The sequence below is a fragment of the Zootoca vivipara genome, chromosome 10 (assembly GCF_965207765.1).
Source record: "Zootoca vivipara chromosome 10, rZooViv2.hap1.1, whole genome shotgun sequence".
In the NCBI taxonomy this organism is placed as follows: Eukaryota; Metazoa; Chordata; class Lepidosauria; order Squamata; family Lacertidae; genus Zootoca; species Zootoca vivipara.
Genome location: NC_142593.1, coordinates 38,306,107 through 38,325,333, shown reverse-complemented (window position 1 = coordinate 38,325,333; position 19,227 = coordinate 38,306,107). Strand labels below are relative to the sequence as shown.

Genomic DNA, 19,227 nt, shown 5'->3' with positions numbered 1-19,227 from the left:
AATGAATGCACAAACTGATGAAATCAAGTTGGCTATCTCCTGTTCCCTTGAAGATGGGTAATGATTTCTTTATGTACTGTTCTTGCAATAAGCTATTTATGCATGCAGATTAAAAAAAAGAGAGACTGAAAATGATTCTAGTTTAAACTGAACAGCCTGAAAATACATGTACATATCATTTTTTCTTCCAAAGATGCACTTTATAGTAATACCGGATTCACATAAATTGCTTTGAAAAGATGTAAATATTTTGAATGTATGACTAATGTCTCAATTAATTAACAACAATGACGTTTGTATATCCAAAAAAAAATTAATTCACATTTAATTGCTTTTTTAGAAACTGTAATGAAAGATCTTGATGTAATAACAATCCCTAGCAAAGATGTTGTGATGGTACATGAACCCAAACAAAAGGTGGATTTAACACGGTACTTAGAAAACCAAACTTTCCGCTTTGACTATGCCTTTGATGACAGCACTCCTAATGAAATGGTGTACAGGTATGTGTTCCTTGTCCTCATTTTGATGTTTGTTGCTGTTGTCTCCTGTCAGTAAGTTCGTGTTCTGTTTGTCTCTTTTTCTACTTTGTCCCCCCAAAAGAACATATTTTCCTCGTCACAGTTATATTTAAGCTGTAATAGCTTTATCCAGTGTGAGTGTTTTTGTGTCACTGATCTGGTCTTTCCTCCCCCCCCCCCCCTTTTGGAGGCAGAAGATCATTACACAAAGGGGTTAAGACCTCATTTGGAACCGGAGAGGCAGGCCAGACTTGAAAGATCTGGGCAGAAGAAAAACAGACTCTGCTAGGGGTTTCTTGAGAAGCGGCTAGTATTTTTCCAAAGTCATATTAGAGAGGCAAGAATAAGTCTGGAAATAGGCTCCTTTAATGCCACTTCTCTTAAGCTAGTTTGGAAGGAAGGAAAGGCTTGAAAAATGTGTAATGGGAGGGAGTAGGTGGCAGAAAGAAAGAAAGAAGAAAATGTTAGTCCCGCCATAGCTGCCAAGTCTCCCGCTGAAAAATGCGGGATCAGCAGCGGCGCGGCACCGGAAGTCTCTTCTGCGCATGTCTGGACATGCGTAGAAGCGACTTCCGGTGCCAGTGTCGCCCGATTTCCGGTGCCCAGACATGGGCAGAGCGGAACCTGAAGTGGAGCCTCCCTGGCAGGTAGGAAATCCGGGGGATTTCTGGGATTTTTTTCTATTCGGGATAACAGCGGGAAACAGATTAAATCCAGGGGTTTCCCACGAAAAACGGGAGACTTGGCAGCTATGAGTCCCGCCCACTTATGACTGCCGTCCTGCCTGCTGCTTGGTATGCAGCCCCTGACAAATTACCCCCAAGTGGAATGCAGCCCTTGGCAGAAAAGGTTGCCCATCTCTGCTCTTTGTGGTACAGTTTGAATCTGAGTCTCCTTCTAGGATCAGGAGGATCCACAATTCCATCAATTGTTACCACTTTCCCACCAATTAGTACAAACAGAGAATACAGAAATGTTCAGAAGCTCCGGATCAGCATTGCAGAGCAAAAGGGCTCTGTGCATCATTTTAGGTCAAACTTTTTCAGCAGGCGGCCGATCCACTGTCCCTCAGACCTTGGGGGGGGGGGGAGGACTATATATTTTTTGGGGGGGATGAACGAATTCCTATGCCCCACAAATAACCCAGAGATGCATTTTAAATAAAAGCACATATTCTACTCATGTAAAAACACCAGGCAGGCCCCACAAATAACCCAGAGGTGCATTTTAAATAAAATGACACATTCTACTCATGTAAAAATAGGCTGCCTCCTGGACCGTCCGCGGGGCGGGTTTAGAAGGTGATTGGGCCGGATCCGGCCCCCGGGCCTTAGTTTGCCTACCCATGCTTTAGCCTATAAGCCAGTCTTTGGCCCCCAGCAGGGGAGGTCTGATTTGGCCCCTGAGGCCATTTGGCCCACGAATCCATACCTACCTATCAGTTATCTTCACTTGGGACGTCAGCTGATTGAAGGCAGGATTCAATACCTCATTGGCTGTGAGTGTCTGTTGCTAGGAGGGGACAGGTGTCTGTAGTCAAGACAACAAGATTTATCTGTCTGTTCACTGGCTAATAAGTGGGGGTTTAATTCTGCCAAAGAAAACCTGTAAAATGCAAGCAGCTTCTTTGCAGTTTCTGTAGCAGTGGTGACTGGGGTGGGCAGCAAAGGGGGAAAAGGCGAGTCTTTTTTGCTTTGGCCCTCCCACCACTGCTGTAGGAAGTGTGAGAAAGAAGCCTGCAGAAAACAACTTATGGGAATGGAGGAGGACCTAAAGTCTTCCTTTGGACTTCTGAAACCATTATTTAGAAGGCAGAAAATAAGATCTGACTGCTGCTGAATCCAAAGTTGAATGTAATTTGTGTCAAAGTACTCTACTACTCCCCCCCCTCTAAACTGCAACAGACATTTTCAAAGATTGTTTTTGATGTTTCTGCTTAGATGGGGTTATACAAGCTTTATTTCTTAGTAAAGTTTTAAAAAGCTATTATATTAGGCACTATTGGAGGAAACTGATTTTCTAGATCCATTTCAATCAAGGGTTTAGGCCTGGTTTTGGCACAGAAACTGCTTTGGCTAGTTAGCTTTGGTTCTTGTTTTTACTATGTATTTTGTGTTTTTATGATGTATTTTATGCTCTGAACCACCCTGAGATCTAAGGATTAAAATAATACAATAGCTACGTTTTTATTTCTTTTATTTCTTTTTTTCTGTGCTAAAGGTTTACTGCAAGACCACTAGTAGAAACAATATTTGAAAGAGGAATGGCTACATGTTTTGCTTATGGACAAACAGGCAGTGGAAAGACCCATGTAAGTATTTCTGTTGAGCGACACATGCTATTGAAGTGCTTTTATTATAACCTGATAACTAGAAAAGCTTTTAAGGTGTTAACAACATAATTGACTCTCTTAAGGGCAAACTCTTAGGGATGGTGATACACTGTAACATTTTGTCCCAGATCCCACTTGTGAACGAACCTACTTTATGGAACTTTAAAGGCTGCTTGCCGACAAACTTCATTAGAGTTAGAAACACACACATACATTCTTAGAGTGTCCACCGTTCCCATCACTGCAAAATGCTAAAGTAATCTGTGTCTTAACGGAGCAAATCCAGTTGTTGTTTTTACACAAAGCAGTGGGTCTTCTTAATGAAAATAGTTATTCATGCATGACCCTTGATAACGAGTATGTGACGTTTGATAGTTGCCGTTTTCATGCTGTTTATTTTATTGTATTATATTTGTCTTTAGACAATGGGTGGTGATTTTTCGGGAAAGAACCAAGACTGTTCAAAAGGAATTTATGCACTAGCAGGTATGTCCTTTGTCTTTGGGCTTGTTACAAAAGAGTCTGTATCCTGTACACTTTATGGTATTTGGGTACCACTTAATATCTGAGATTGAGAGATGTAATACAGGGGACTTGCCTGCTTCTTCACCCCACTGCAGGTTCCTGCATTCCCAAAAAGTTGTTTCTGGGGGTCAGGGCAGCCTGTGGATCATAGCTGCCAAGTTTTCCCTTTTCTCGCGAGGAAGCCTATTCAGCATAATGGAATTTCCCTTTAAAAAAGGGATAACTTGGCAGCTATGCTGTGGATTGGGGTGTGAAGGGACGCTGGGTAAAAGGAAGTTGCTGAAAAGAGGCCAAAACATATTGCAAGGTGCTTCTGTTCTATTTTGACAGTTCCTCTTGCACCCCATCCCACTTGCCTCCAGAACAATCAGAAGTAGCTTTTCTGGAGTTACAGAACTATAGTAACAGAGGGGTTACTATGGGAGAGGGGTGGTGGGGAAGCCTCCTTTCATGTACTTTCTTGGAAAGCTTATAGTCTAAGCATTCTAGCTTCCATCCTGTGAATCTCTGCATTTTATCAGCCTCTCTCCAAAACAAAAGCTGTGAATTTTACCTGTAAATTTATGGCCTATTGTATAGGGTACTTGCTTGCATTACAGAAAGCTAATGTATGTGATGCATGTTAAACACGTGAAAACGCTATACAAATGCTCCTTTTTTATTGACTGACTAACCGCATGGAACAATCTGTGCTGCTATGTGAACATTTGTCATGGATGCTTCAGTTGATAGATGACCCTCAAGGCCCCTTCCAACTCAACAGTTCTGTGATTCGAACAGCTGTACATTTAATATTTTTCTGTCACTCAGTCGATATCTTTTTAATCTATTCACAGCTAGAGATGTCTTTTTAATGTTGAAGAAACCAAACTATAAGAAACTAGAACTTCAAGTTTATGCAACATTTTTTGAAATTTATAGTGGAAAGGTATGTGATACATACACATATATCTATTTTAGAATAAAATCTAGCAAAGCTTATTTTGTCGGGAGTTCTGAGTTTTCGTCTCTGTATTTAGATCTCTTTCTTTCGCTTGGCTGAATTGTTTTGTCAGACAGGACTAAAGTAATGTTCTAAAGACCCCTAAATAAAACAACATCTCTTCTTCCTCTCTTTCCCTTGCTCCCTGCATAAGGTTTTTGACTTATTGAACAGGAAGACGAAATTGAGAGTTTTAGAAGATGGTAAACAGCAAGTCCAGGTGGTGGGATTACAGGAACGGGAGGTTAAATGTGTTGAAGATGTACTCAAGCTTATTGAAATAGGCAACAGTTGCAGGTAGGATTTTTATTTTTTATTAAAAAACAACAACCTGGGAGTTTACTTGCCAGAGGAAAACTCCTCTTCTGTAACACCTACTGAGCTCTCTCTCTCTCTGTGTGTGTCTTTTTTTAGGAGCAGTGTTGATTTGTGTTATCAGCTTACTGTCTTAAGGTTTTGCTAATTTATTGACATGTTACATTATTACATCTGGGTTTCCAACTAAGACTGTAATATTCAAGTTCAGGCTTAAAAGAAGTTATAACCAGCACTTGCATAGCTGTGCTGCACTTGCATAACCAGCACTTGCATAACTTTGCGTCAGGATGAGAACAGAAATCATCCGGCGGTGGCGCAGCGGCAGCGGGAGGCCCCATTAGCTAAAGTGGTACCTCAGGTTAATAACAGTTTCAGGCTAAGAACGGACCTCCAGAACGAATTACCGCATTTTTCACTCCATAGGACGCACCTAGTTTTTAGAGGAGGAAAACAATAAAAAATATATGTTGCTTTCTTGAATTGTCCTAGGCATAGCAGCCAACTCCTAGAGGCCTAGATGCCTTTGCCCCCTCCATTAAATATTTGAGGAAGCTTCTTTTGCAAATGGGAAACGCCCTGGTGTTGTTGTTTTTTTGCGGGGGGTGTTCAGCTCAGAGTTGTGCATCTTTTTTGCAAAGGGGGAAAGCTCCATTTTTTAGGATCAGCTCAAAGTTGCCGAGTTTCCTTGCAAAGGGAAAAATCCTATTTTTATGGGGTTCAACTCACAGTTCTGCAGCTTCTTCTATAGGAAAGGAAAGGGAGCTATTTCTACAGTTTCCAGACAGTCACATGTCTCCCTCTGCAGACAACAATTGAGGCCTAGGCAAGGAGCCGGGAGGGGCCAGGAAGGGAGCTAGCTCTCTTATCTCCCTCCCCGATCTCTTGCAATCAGCTGCTGAGCGGGTTCCTTTCAGCTCATTCCCTCTTGTTAGCTCATTCCCTCTTTAGCTCTTTCTTTTTTAAAAAAGCACGATCTGCCTTTAGCCCCTGGGCAAGTCGGCTCCAGGGACCACGCATTCGCTCCATAAGACGCACAGACATTTCCTCTTACTTTTTAGGAGGAAAAAAGTGAGTCTTCCCAAGGTACCAATGTACACATGTTCTGGAAGGAGGTTGTAACAGAGATTGGTATTGTTGTTGACAATCAGGGGTCCCTGGACGCTACGTTACTGTACGTCTCTTACCTATTTTTGATGACACCACTATTAACCTTACTCATCAACACTTTTTTCTTTATCTGTTGGTTGCCGCTTGTCTAGTGATCTCTCAAAGATGGAAGGGTGCATCTTGTTATTCTACGGATCTATGGTTTTAAAAAGTAGTGTTCATGGCCTTTTTTGAAAAAAGTGACTCATAAAATATGTGCCACCATGAGTGATTTGGACTTCTTCGACTTTGCTTCAGCTTAGGGGCTGTTTGTGACTAACATGACCAAACAAGCTCATAGTTGGCACATTCCCACTAAATATACCTAAGTATTTAGCAACAATCATGATTATTTCATATGTTTGGTATTAGTATGAACCCTGTATTCCACTATGGAATTTATTTCATACCACTCATTCTTTTTCAAGCTTTCTGTGATTATTATGATTATTATTTTATTATCCTGCAATTTTATTCTTTATGACTGTTTTTATTCTTTCTTTTAGCTTGATGCTTTGTTTTTGTTTACTGTAAAATAAAAATAACTAATACTTGCTTCTAAAATGTAAACATATTATTAAGTGAATTGAAACAAATATGGTTCAATGAGTGGTATAAGAGGAAAACACAGATGCTCGTCTCCCTCAGTTCATGCCATAGTTGAAGACAGAGGTTAATTGGCATATGTGTACTACAAATGAGCCCCTTGTTTGTTTTGTATTAGAATAGAACGTAAAGTGTGCTTTAAATTATCAACAGATAATGTAAGCCTGACAAGCCTCGTGGTGATGTGTAATTCAATTGCATTACATCCTGTTTCTCTCCTCCCTTTGCTACAGAACATCTGGTCAGACATCTGCAAATGCACACTCATCTCGAAGCCATGCAGTGTTTCAGATCATCCTCAGGAGAAAAGGGAAGCTGCATGGTAAATTTTCATTGATTGACTTGGCTGGAAACGAAAGAGGAGCTGACACTTCCAGTGCTGATAGGCAAACACGACTGGAAGGTGCTGAAATTAACAAGAGCCTTTTAGCACTTAAGGTAAATAAAAATAAAAAATGCCTCTCATTGTATTTGTACCGAAGCCCCTCCAGTTTTCCATATTGCAGCAAATGCAGAAACTTCTGAAGGTGATATTTGCCTTCCATGTTTAATATGTGTGTTGTTACATTTGTACATTCAAAGAGCTCTGAGCAGTACTTTGTGGTTGATTTGTGAGCTTGGTTAAGCTGCAGGAGACTGATTTACCCAAAGCCAAACACCCAGTTAGACAGGGCAACTTGCAATTAGCACAAAATATATACCTAATGGAGACACACCAAAATGTTTTATCCTGCTTTATAATCCTATCTCTTGTTTTGCCCTTTAGTCTTTTAACATTTTGCAGCTAGATTCAGTGAATAAATTGGATCTGAACACAAACAACAGCTTCCTCCAAGAAAGGCCAAATTTTAAAGCGCTTGAAATTTAGTGTCACACATTTCCTCCTTATCTGTAATGTAGCTGTCAGGGGGACTCCCTACAGGGAGCCTCCCCCCCATCCTGACCAGCACTTCGCCCAGCGATAGCACGAGCAGCGAGTCAGGAGGAGGGAATGAGGAATGGAGCGGAATGGAGGGAGGGCTCAGTGACGCGTCCGAGCCCTGGCAACGCTCTGGGGAACAGGGTGGGCAGGAAGGGCTCAGAGACGCGTCAGAGCCTTGGCACTGCTCTGGTCGAGGGACAGCGGATGAGGGACTCAGCGAGACGTCAGAGCCCAGGCGCTGCCCCAGCCAGCAAGAGGGGAGACCTCTCCTTTCAGCGCCCGAATTGAGGCGCGTGCCCACACGTAGGGCTAAGGGGCGGCATTTCGGGGTGCCCAGGCTTTTATGCTGGCCCCGAAGCAGAAGGAAGCCATTGCCGGGTTCTGAAAGTGACTAGGTGGTCATGTTTTCTGCTATCTCTGCACTGTAAGTAGTATGCAGAATAAAACTGTTAAAGACAGTGCGGACTGGAGCATCTTTACTCGAGAGTAGCCGCAACAACCCCCTGACAGCAGCTATTTTGCCAGTATGCATTTCTGCAGTTTGTGTAGCATGCTGAAAGATTTAATTCCGCATTAAATATCTGTAATGTACATATTTTGCATTTGTATTTATGTGCATTGCAAATTCAGTGCATGGAAAGTATCCAGATTTCGTGTTTATTTCTACTTAACTGCAGTGAACTGTTGTGCTGTTGCTCTGCTTTGTTTGTCATCTTCTAAATGTCATTAATTATATAGGGGAGCAAGAATAAGCAAGCAGCTACAGATGTTCCAAATTACTGTTGTCAGGAATAAATGGAATATTTCTAACTGAACTACTTAATCTTCATTTTCTGACAGTCTTTGTATCATGAGAAAACTGAAGGAGTTGAAAATCCTCCAGTTCATTTGTCAAAACATTTCAATGCTTTTGAAATGTGGGCTTTGCCCCATAAGAAGTTGTCTGCGATGAGTTTCCCATTGTTGAATATTTCAGAATCTGTTTACTGTAACCAAATAAGGGTCAAATACTTAAGTATTACTAGTGAAGAAAGAAGAATTATTTAAAAGTCATATTGTATTGCTGCTTCATAAGCCATGTCCACTCCTGGGATTTGATCTTTAATCCTAAATGGAATGTACAGTCATACCTCTAGTTGCATTAGGTTCATGTTGCAGATTTTTGGGTTGCGAATGTGGCAAACCCGGAAGTGTATACTTCTGGGTTTCGCCGCACATGCAGAAGTGTTCTGCGTGCTTCACGCATGTGCAGGAGCACTCTATTGCATCACACGCACGCACAGAAGCAGCACTCTACTTACGGACTTTTCGGGGTGCAAACAGCACTCTAGAACGGATCGTGTCTGTAAGTAGAGGTACCACTGTACTATAAATGGCTGTAGCTCCATGGTAGAGCATCTCCTTTGTGACCAGAAGGTTTCAGGTTCAGTCCCTGGTCTGGAACTGGGGATCCCTCAGTCACTAGCTGGAGCAGAAAGATATGAGAGGGGGGGGAGGCAGAACCTTTTAAGTTGATTAGATAGGCTTGGGTGGGTATGAAGTCATCCAGGGCTGCCTTTTGAATAGGGTTTTTTGGGATTAAAGGGCCATTATTCCCAGGTCATGGAGCAGGATTGAAGGCCTATCCTGACCAAGGCAATGTTTCCGTTGAAATAGCCCAGGCATAGGCAAACTTGGCCCTCTAGATGTTTTGGGACTACAACTCCCATCATCCCTAGCTAACAGGACCCATAAGGGATTATGGGAATTGTAGTCCCAAAACAGATGGAGGGCCGTGTTTGCCTGTGCCTGAAATAGCCCTTTGTAAAAAGCTTTGAGAACCATGGCACAAAACTAGTCTGGTGTTCAAGCAGTTTTATTTTTATTTAACTTTAGAAAATGTTCATACATTTTCCTTTAAAAGTATTTTACTTTAGAGTGAAATAGCCAAAAATAAAAAAATACAAGGTGAGGATAAAATTAATTAGTTTTCCCTTTCATGGTTTGTTGCTCTATTAACAAAAGCACTGTCTGCTAGATCAGGCTAGCGCAGTGTTTCTCAACCAGTGTGCCTCCAGATGTTTTGGGACTACAACTCCCATCATTCCTGACCACTGGTCTTGCTAGCTAGGGATGATGGGAGTTGTAGTCCCAAAACATCTGGAGGCACACTGGTTGAGAAACACTGGGCTAGCGGTCCTTGTAGTCCAGCATCCTGTTCCCACAGTGGCCAACCCAGATTCTTATGGAATCCCACAGGACCCAATAGCAGGAGCATTCTCCCCTCCTGTGGTTTCTAGCCTTTGGTATTAAACCCTGCAGAATTAGAGCAGTGTTGGTAAGAACCTAACTAGCATAGAAAACCCTTGTGAGGCAAAGTGGACACCCATTTCCCTTGGTTTACATTTTATACACAAAGAAACTTTTAGCCTGGAGGATTTTTTTTAAATATTTCTTTCTAAGCTGAGTACTGGCCTAAAGATGTTTTTTTACAGAATGCTGAACAGCACCTACAATAACAGTGTCGTATTAAGTGCTTTCTTCCTTAATCTCTGATACAAGTGACTTGTCTAGTGCTGCAAGGCTCCAGAAGTACCGTAGTGAAGAACAGTAGCAATTAAAAGCATTTGCCTATAGCTCAATTTGTCCACGAGAGTCTAGAGTTAATATTGTGCTCGGACTTAAAACACAAACTCTAGCAATGCCTAATTACTGTGCTACAGTAGCCTTGAGGTTTATTTGCATTTTTCTTAATTAGAAATACTGAAAACTGACGTAATATTTTAAGACTGGCTTAAATGAGAGCAACATGTCATCCAGTGTTTATTTATCTGGTTTTGTTGCTTGCGCTTGTATAAATATTTTTGCATGTGTCCTGTGGAGCAAGAAAACATAAACATGTTTACTCTTACAGGAGTGCATCAGAGCCTTAGGCCGAAATAAGCCTCATACTCCATTCAGAGCGAGTAAACTTACTCAGGTCCTAAGAGATTCATTCATAGGAGAAAACTCTCGCACCTGTATGGTAAGTTTAGTGTGTTGCATTGCTGTAGAAAACAACAATCTATTAGTAGTAGATCAACTTAAATACACCATAGGCTACATACAAAAGGGATGGAAAACGCTGTATTCTCAGGTGGCACTCTAATGTTTAGATAGCGATCCTTAGCTGTAAGTCAGACTGCTCTACAACCAGACCCATTGGTTCTCTCCTGATTATTTCCTTGGTCTTAAGCAGTGCTTTTTTTCTTTAAAACAATGTTTAGGGGTACTCCCTTTTTGACTTTAAAAATCACCATTTTATAGTTCAAATCGGGAACAATACAGTAAATGACAAAAGTACAAAGAGCCACAAATGTTCAGGGGTATGCGTACCCCTGCGTCCCCCCCAGGGAAAAAAGCACTGATCTTAAGACTTGGATTTTAAAATACCTTAAGAGATTTTTTTATAGCCAGTGTGATCTTTCCCTTTGGGGCAATTTGAAGATGGCTCCTTGATATGCTCAAGTTTCATAATATGGTTCCAAAAGCTACTTAACAGAATTAAGTTTCTTCTATGGGAAGTGTTTATAGTCCTTAAGATTCCAACAAATTCCATATGTTGTTTTAGGTAGGTTCTGTTGGAATAACCCATTAGTCAATGTCATTTTATTTGCGGAAAAGGTACTTGTGGAGGTTATTCTGCCCTGCATATGCTAGTATCCTATTTCCAAATATGCGTTGTGCAAATTACTGCCCTGTTACTTGTACATAGAGTAATTCTGTTCGAACCAGCCCAGAATTGCATATGTATTTGTGACTGAGACAGTATGGTTAGAGAGACTGTGGTTGCCCCTTATGTTTTACAGCAGTGAGACTACCAAGTGTGATGTGAAATTCATATGGAGAACGCTAACTTGGGCAGCTGAACTTTAATTTTTCAATATTCTATATCCAAAGTTAGTTTACTATTTTGTGTATGGTACTGACTGCCATGTTGAAACTCAACTATACATCTTATTTAAATTGTGAAAGTTTGTGATTATATTTATTTTGTTCCTGTTTTTGATAGTATTGTTATGGCAACTTGAATAACTAGGCCCTGTTTGTTTAAAACAAAATAAAGAAGGCTGCCCATGCTATCTTACCTTCATCATTTTGATTATTCTGATTTAGAATTAATGCTATCTTCTTTCTCAAGGGTCACCAAATATTAATAATGGTAAGAAGTGAAGAAGTAAGTCAAGAAATAATAATTAAAGTGGAGACAAGTATTCATGTTTGTTGCATATATCAATTCCTGCTGGAAAGCAGCACTCTTCCCTAATGAAATTGGGTGGTGATGGAGAGATTGGAAATATAATGTATTAGAAAGATACCATATTGTATGGGTAGGTGCTCTAAAATGTGGATTCATTTAAAACTGAAAATAGGTTTAACACATAATATGAATCACTTCACTATCAAATGCTTACTTGAACACAATACTTAATATTTTTCAGTGTGCATAAATTTAATAAATATTTCCTTCTTTTAAGTAATAATGCAGATTTGTGCATATGCTCTAGACTGTTGTTGTCCTTGGAAAATAACTTTTGATATCTTTTCCTCCCAGATTGCTACTATTTCTCCAGGGATGGCATCTTGTGAAAATACTCTAAACACACTAAGATATGCGAACAGGTATGAGAATTTATAATTATATTTTTGCATTCCCTAGCAGCGTTTGAAACCTAGAAGTCTTTTTTCAGGCTCCAACTTCCTCATACTTTCTTAATTGCTATGAGGAACTACATTTATACCAGTACAGTTCACAGTTGAAGATGACAGGCCTAACTTTACGCAGAAGGTCTGAAGTGGAGTCAAAAACACGTTCTCCCACCTCAAATTTCCAGATCACAGCTGAGCATCATCTCAGTTTGATTAATCTATCCTTTCAGTCTGGAAACAGGAGTATAGGTCTTGAGCTTATGACAATAATACTGAAATATCTGTAGGTGTCCTATAAATATAGCAACAAGCAGACTAAAATAAAAACCTATATTTTAGTTAGGCTGGCATTTTAACTGAATTCTGATGTTAGTTTAAACCAATTATTATTTTCATTGTGTTGCATTTCTTGTACACCACTTACAGGCATTTATAACTAAGCATTATATAAATTGTTCAAATCAATAACAAATTAAAAGGCAGTAATAATTGGCACTGGGTGGCGCTGTGGGTTAAACCACTGAGCCTAGGGCTTGCCGATCAGAAGGTCGGCGGTTCGAATCCCCGCGACAGGGTGAGCTCCCGTTGCTCGGTCCCAGCTCCTGCCAACCTAGCAGTTCGAAAGCACATCAAAGTGCAAGTAGATAAATAGGTACCGCTACAGTGGGAAGGTAAACGGCGTTTCTGTGTGCTGCTCTGGTTCGCCAGAAGCGGCTTTGTCCTGCTGGCCACATGACCTGGAAGCTGTACGCTGGCTCCCTCGGCCAATAATGTGAGATGAGCGCGCAACCCCAGAGTCGTTCGCGACTGGACCTAATGGTCAGGGGTCCCTTTACCTTTACCTTTAATAATTATTTATAAATAATGCCATTGATATATGTTTAGCATGTCTTTAAGGCAGCAGTGAATATTTGACCCTTAAATGCTGGTTGTTGTTTTTTTTTAATCACTTCTTCCAAAAGAAGAGCAGTTTATCTCTGGATCAGTCCTTGGATGAAATAACAGCAAATGTCAGCTGTTTTGTAGCAGGGTAGACAGATGTTATGCTAGGCATGTTGTGATGTTCACCAAGACACTACTAGGCTTATATAGAAATACTAGCTTCTTTGACATGTCTTATAAATGTTCATGGAATTTGCTTTATGTATTACACAATTTAGCTAGTAAGTAGTATAGAGATCTTTGTTTTTAATATACCACATTCTGAGCATTTATATTAATATAATAGTGGGAGGCTTCTATGAATCAGCTGCATGACCACATAGTTCGTAAAGTGTACGATTAGAATAATACTAAGACCTGTGTCATAATAGTCTGCTAAAGCTGCAGTGATTTGTTTTTGTTCCTGAAGTTGTACAAAGTAAGCTTACTTTCAAGGAAACCCGTATGGTGCATTAGTGGGAATGTTGAACTTGGAACAATATCCTTGCATTCCACCCAGCTCCATTCCACTCAGCTGTTGAAGGATGACCTTGCTTAAGCCAACGTCCTTTGATTTCAGTTTCCCGCCTTGTAGTAATGACTATTTTCTCTTGGAGGATTTGCCAAGATTTATTTGTGCCCTAGCAAGCGTGTTGCATAAATGACTGGTTAAATATTAGAGGCTGTGATTTCATTGTCCTTACAAGAACACTTTCTTTTGATTTGCTGCTGTATCTTGCTGCTGCAGAGTAAAGGAATTTGGAATTAGTCCTTCGGACATTCCCTTCTCACAGGGTAGTGGCAGTCGCTCTGATCTCTCTCCTTCCTATGAGTATGACGACTTTTCTCCTTCGATCACCAGGTCTACTTCATTCTTTACATGGACTCTCTATTTTCTTTTAGTGTTTTTCCCCCTCTTCAGCTGTGTAATTTTACAGACAAACCTTCACCTACTCTCCCTGTCTTGAGTCATCACCGCCTTTTTGTTTCCATTTTGTTTGACAGGTGGTGACACTGCATGGCCTGCAACTCATTTTCCCAATTATTATTCATCTTTTCTTCTTTTTAAGCATTTCATGCCCAAGCTTGTTATTTCCCCTCATGTGTAAGATAGTGGTGATGTCAACTTTCGTAGTACTAGCAATTCTACATCTGAATAATTGAAGTGCAACATTGATTCATTTTTAAATGCATATGAAATAATTGTAGTATAAAATAATAAATGATTCAAACTCTTGCGTGAGCACAATGTTTAATATTGCAATCAAGTATATTGTGTTTGACTCCTCATATTAAGGGTACACTCCTATTAAGGATACACTCATTCATGATGTTGACATCACCATTATTTACGTGAATTGCCTGTGAATTGATGAAGGTTTTTTTCTGTACTAAGTGAATGGTACCGGTACTAATTTTAAAATGAACACCTTCTTTGCAACTGTAGAGTAAAGGAACTGACAGTTGATCCCACTGGTGCTGGTGATATCCGTCCAATCGTTCATCATGCTCCAAATCAGATTGATGACTTGGAGGCACAGTGGGGTGTTGGTAGTTCACCTCAGAGAGATGATCTCAAACTACTTTGTGAACAAAATGTGAGTATCTGGCAAACCTCAGTGGCTGTTATTGCAGTAAAAATGCGATGCAATCATTTAGCCTATTAGTATATGGATATAAAGTTGCTTGGTGTGTTGTAAGGATAGTCTAGACTCTTTCTCTATTAAATAAAATTGAAACTAATCATATGTTGCATACATTATTCTCCTGTATTATAGCGTGTTGACAGAAATGTCTTTCTAGATTTTGTTTCACGTTTTGGAGGGGGCAGATATGACCAGCCAAGCATTCAGGATAGTGTGTGTGTGTGTGTGTGTGTGTGTGTGCGTGTGCGTAGCAATAAAATGCATATAAACAAGTATGAAACAACCATTTATACTCTCAATTTTGTTCATACTCTCAACTTTAATAAACCACTTTCATGTTATCATCAAGCATTACCTTCTAAACTAAAAAAAACCCAACTTCTCATGCTTTGCCCTCCTAAGCATGTTTCTATATTTGAAATGAGAAACTAATATATCCTTAGTGAGATGGGGCAACCAGAACTGCTCCCTGTCTTGGGCTGCTTCACGCTTTGGAACCTGAATAATCATATCTCAATACGGTACCAGTACAGTGGTACCTTGGGTTACAAACGCTTCAGGTTACAAACGCTTCAGGTTACAGACTCCGCTAACCCAGAAATATTACCTCGGGTTAAGAACTTTGCTTCAGGATGAAAACAGAAATCGTGCTCCAGCGGCACGGCGGCAGCAGGAGGCCCCATTAGCTAAAGTGGTGCTTCAGGTTAAGAACAGACCTCCGGAATGAATTAAGTTCTTAACCAGAGGTACCACTGTACTTCCCAGTCCTTAAAAACGTCTGAGGATCTTTTCTGTGTGAGGGCCTTTTCAGTGGGGTAACCTGGCTATGAAATGCCTGTCCCCAAGTGGCTCACTGGTGCCTGCCTTGATGTAAATCCAGACCCTTCTGTTATCTTGTTGTAAGTTGCCCTAAGAAAATAATAATACAGCGGCATACATGTGGCGGTCACTCATCCAGGCACTGTCCAAACCTGCCTAGCTTCAACAAGGTGGTGTCCTCACAGGCCTCCAGACCATACAAATAATTTGCTAGACAGCTCTTTGGAGTTTCTTTCTCACTGTTTATATTTCATGAGCAGATAATGCTGTTGCTTCTGCATGGAAGAATATTTTATTGGTCCTTTGGAGTAACAATATACTATTACTAAACTTGGCATTTTAGTCAGTAAACAAAGGGCATTTGGGGAAACTGTCAGTTCTTACTGTTGTGTGGGATTCCCTAGAGATTATATTTTTGTTAGGCTCTCCTGGGGATGTCTTGCCTATACAAGCCAATCTCTTTCTCTGTATTGATTCAGGTTACCATGTTTCATTACCTTCTTTTTTCTCTAGTTTTGTTTCCCTGTGTATTCTTGCAATTGCCCATTTTTGTGTTTTTCTCAACTGAAGTGTATCCCAAAACTGGACTGCACTCTGTACATTGTAATAAACTTATGAATTAGCCTTGTTCAAGAGAACATAAGCATTTGTCTTGCTGAGTCATGGATCAGTGTTTTATCTCCAAGCAGCGATGATTCTGGGAATTTTACAAATAGGTTAAAATAGACATGGTCCTCCCTAGATAGTTGCCTTCAGCTTTGGTAATCGGTGTTGCCCATAAAAAAGTTGCATTGACTCTGAGCTTGGTTTTTCTAATTTGCATTATTCTGGCTAGTTGCTAGATAGAAGGGTAACCAATTTCTGTCATTTGTTCTTCAACATGCTGCTTTCTGTTAGCTTCTGTTTTCAAAATGTTTTTTGAAATGTAGAATTATATTGAGCTTCATTGTTTTTAAAAGGAGGAAGAAGTATCACCACAGTTGTTTACTTTCCATGAAGCTGTGTCACAGATGGTGGAAATGGAGGAGCAAGTTGTAGAAGACCACAGAGCTGTCTTCCAGGTAAACATGGAGCGCTGATTAATACAGAGGCTGGGATCCGAAGAACTGTTGAGCACTGTGCAACCAAGGGGCCTTTGGGCTTGTTTTTCTGAAGCTACAACTTCTCCCATCCCATAGGGCAAGGTTCCATTGACACCGAAGAGATTTTCAGAAACAGTTAATGAGTGGGCATTGGAATTGGCACTGGGCATGTTCAAGCCCTTAGAAGTGCTTAAGTAGTATTTTTTATGTTGGTCAAACTTCCCAGTTGGGGCAATAAAAATGTTTTGAAAAGAGCTACAAACCACTTGCAGTTTTTGTGCAGTTTTCTTAATGCTTATTTTTTCCAATGTGTCTTTGCAGCTTGATAGTTGTGTAAACTTCCTAGTCCTTATCGGAACCGCACTGAAGCTTCTTGGAAATCATTGAAACAGGAAACTGTTTGTATTTGATATTTATAAAAAGGTTCCATTGTAGGAATGTTTGTTGAACTTATCAAAATTGTTTGTTAATTTTGGTAAGTTTGGCATTGCACTACCCAATTTGTTGCCTGTCAATTGATTGTTGTATGTTCTATCTTTGGTTTTTATTAGGAATCTATTAGGTGGCTAGAAGATGAAAAAGCTCTCTTGGAAATGACAGAAGAAGTAGACTATGATGTGGATTCATATGCTACACAACTTGAAGCAATCCTAGAACAAAAAATTTACATTTTGACTGAGCTTCGGGGTAGGTGTTTATACCTGCTTAGATATACTTTTTAGATATTGAAGAATTTGTTGAAAGTGACAAGTGACTTGTATTAGCATTTAATGGGTTTCAAGATTTATATATTTTTCACAAGCCAGTTTTAGTAGGGGGAGAAAACCAACTGATATTGACAGTCATATAGTGGTTTATAAAGCAAATCTCAGGAGCTAAAATTTCTAAGCATTTCGATATGTATAGTAGTGTAGCATGTGATCTCATTTTGATTACTGCTGCAGAATTACAGGATAGCAATGCATCATATATTTCTATCTGCCGTGGTCCATTGCAGCCTTTCTTTTGACTTGCTTTTTAAAGAAACACCTGGTTTCTAAAATCTCTAGTGAGCAAATTTCAATTTGCATCTATTGGTGCTTCTAATTTCATTACTGGTCCTGACGAACACATCTTCTTTAGACTTTAAATCTTGATCCAGACATAGATCTGGATGAACTGCTGAAAGAGCATACCAAGCTCTTTTCCATTTGGAGCAGTTGTCCTGCTTTGATTTTATCTGTCTTAAAACAAAGTTGTCAGAATGGGAAGCTCAGTTCCCACTTGATCCAAAGTGGAATTGGTACTATGTGTTGCATGATTACACCTCTGTGTGTTCTAATATGTGTTTTTAGTTATACGGTACATTATTGAAATTGCATGTAGTATTTATTTACACGTAATTTTATATGTTGCCTTCCTACGCTGACACATTCAAGGCAATTTCCAATAATAAAAGGCACTACTTTATGCCTCAAGGTCTGGGTACTAGAACCGTGCTAAAATTATTTAGCTGATAACTTTCCTTTCTGTTTTAAGATAAAGTGAAATCCTTCCGCTCAGCACTACAGGAGGAGGAGCACGCCAGTAAACAGATCAATCCGAAGAGACCACGAGCCCTTTGAGGCAATATTCTGCTGCTAAAGGATGCCTGAGGCTTCATTGCTGTACCACACAGTTGGTTGGAAATGAAGCTCTAAGAAGTCAACTACTTGAAAGAGCGAAAACTTTTGAAGTGTCTGTGGAAATGCCCCGTTTCTTCTCCCCCTGGCTGACATTTCAGTTGTGTGGAACACTCCTAAGATGTCTGCAAAATGCTTCTAGACCAGATAGCACAACCAGGCAGGTTTTGGAGATGGGAAGCACTTTTTTGTTTCAAATGTTTTAACTTACTCAAAATTGTGAATTTTGTTTTGGAAATATTTGCCAATTTTTAAAAAATAATGAAGTAAAATGGTGGACTTGTAAAAAGAAAATTCACAGTATTTTGTTTCACTTATGTCGTTTTGTTGCAAAGAACAGCTGTGCAGTTTTGTATTTGCATGCATGCCCACCTCATCCGTGATTGTATATACCTCCTCTTCTAGACAGCTGTGCTCACCTCTTCCCATTTGTGCCTTGACCAAGGCGACTTGACCCTATACGTCCTCTCTAAAGCACAGCCTTAATAAATGACATTCCTTATTTGTCAATGTAAATTACTTTTATTGTGTGTACATTTTAATGTGTGTTTGGGTTTTCATTTTTTGTGACTAGTTCTTCATTTCACAGTATGTGCCATATCATTGACCTGGAATTAAAAACATGTTGGTGTGGATTGACGGCAAGCCATTCCATTTCCCCCTGTAAAAATCTGGAATCATGATTTATTTCAGTTACCATAAAGAGTCTCTAACATTTTCTTTGTAAAGAGCAAATCTATAAATTAGTGGATGTATAATAAAAGGTACTTGATTATGAAGGAGAGTTGTATCTTAGGATAATACAGATATACGGTATGTGTGCTAGTGTGATGTCAGAATAAGGTGCAATCGAATCTCTGCATATGGGCAGGAAAGGTATCCAATGACTAGGATACCAAAGTAACCCCGTCACGTACGACTAAAATTGGCTTCTGATGCATGGGAGTTTACATGTGCATTAACTGTAGTCCGCAGGTAGTTAGTACTGTTGCTTTAAAAGAAAGTAGCTAATGCATATTTTCCATTTGTACAGTGCCATCAGCTGAAAAGTGAGGTGGATTTGTACCATTTGAGGATT

At 40.0% G+C, this 19,227-nt stretch overlaps 1 protein-coding gene across 5 annotated transcripts in view; it reads left to right on the top strand.

Moving 5' to 3' along the window:
- The window catches only part of KIF2A (kinesin family member 2A), a 47,083-nt gene extending 28,155 nt beyond the window's left edge, over window positions 1–18,928 (top strand). For 4 of the 5 annotated variants that reach the window (XM_035100424.3, XM_035100425.3, XM_088652979.1 and 1 more), the window contains exons 9-20: window positions 341–503; window positions 2,742–2,832; window positions 3,276–3,339; window positions 4,215–4,306; window positions 4,515–4,657; window positions 6,664–6,868; window positions 10,246–10,356; window positions 11,926–11,993; window positions 14,389–14,539; window positions 16,366–16,467; window positions 17,040–17,175; window positions 18,007–18,928. In XM_035100424.3, the coding sequence (XP_034956315.1) occupies window positions 341–503; window positions 2,742–2,832; window positions 3,276–3,339; window positions 4,215–4,306; window positions 4,515–4,657; window positions 6,664–6,868; window positions 10,246–10,356; window positions 11,926–11,993; window positions 14,389–14,539; window positions 16,366–16,467; window positions 17,040–17,175; window positions 18,007–18,092 (1,412 nt within the window). In that variant the 3' untranslated portion in view covers window positions 18,093–18,928. Of the gene's footprint in view, window positions 1–340; window positions 504–2,741; window positions 2,833–3,275; window positions 3,340–4,214; window positions 4,307–4,514; window positions 4,658–6,663; window positions 6,869–10,245; window positions 10,357–11,925; window positions 11,994–13,689; window positions 13,804–14,388; window positions 14,540–16,365; window positions 16,468–17,039; window positions 17,176–18,006 lie in introns of all 5 variants that reach the window. The other variant, XM_035100426.3, reaches the window with a different exon arrangement.
- The last annotated feature ends 299 nt before the right edge of the window (window positions 18,929–19,227 follow it).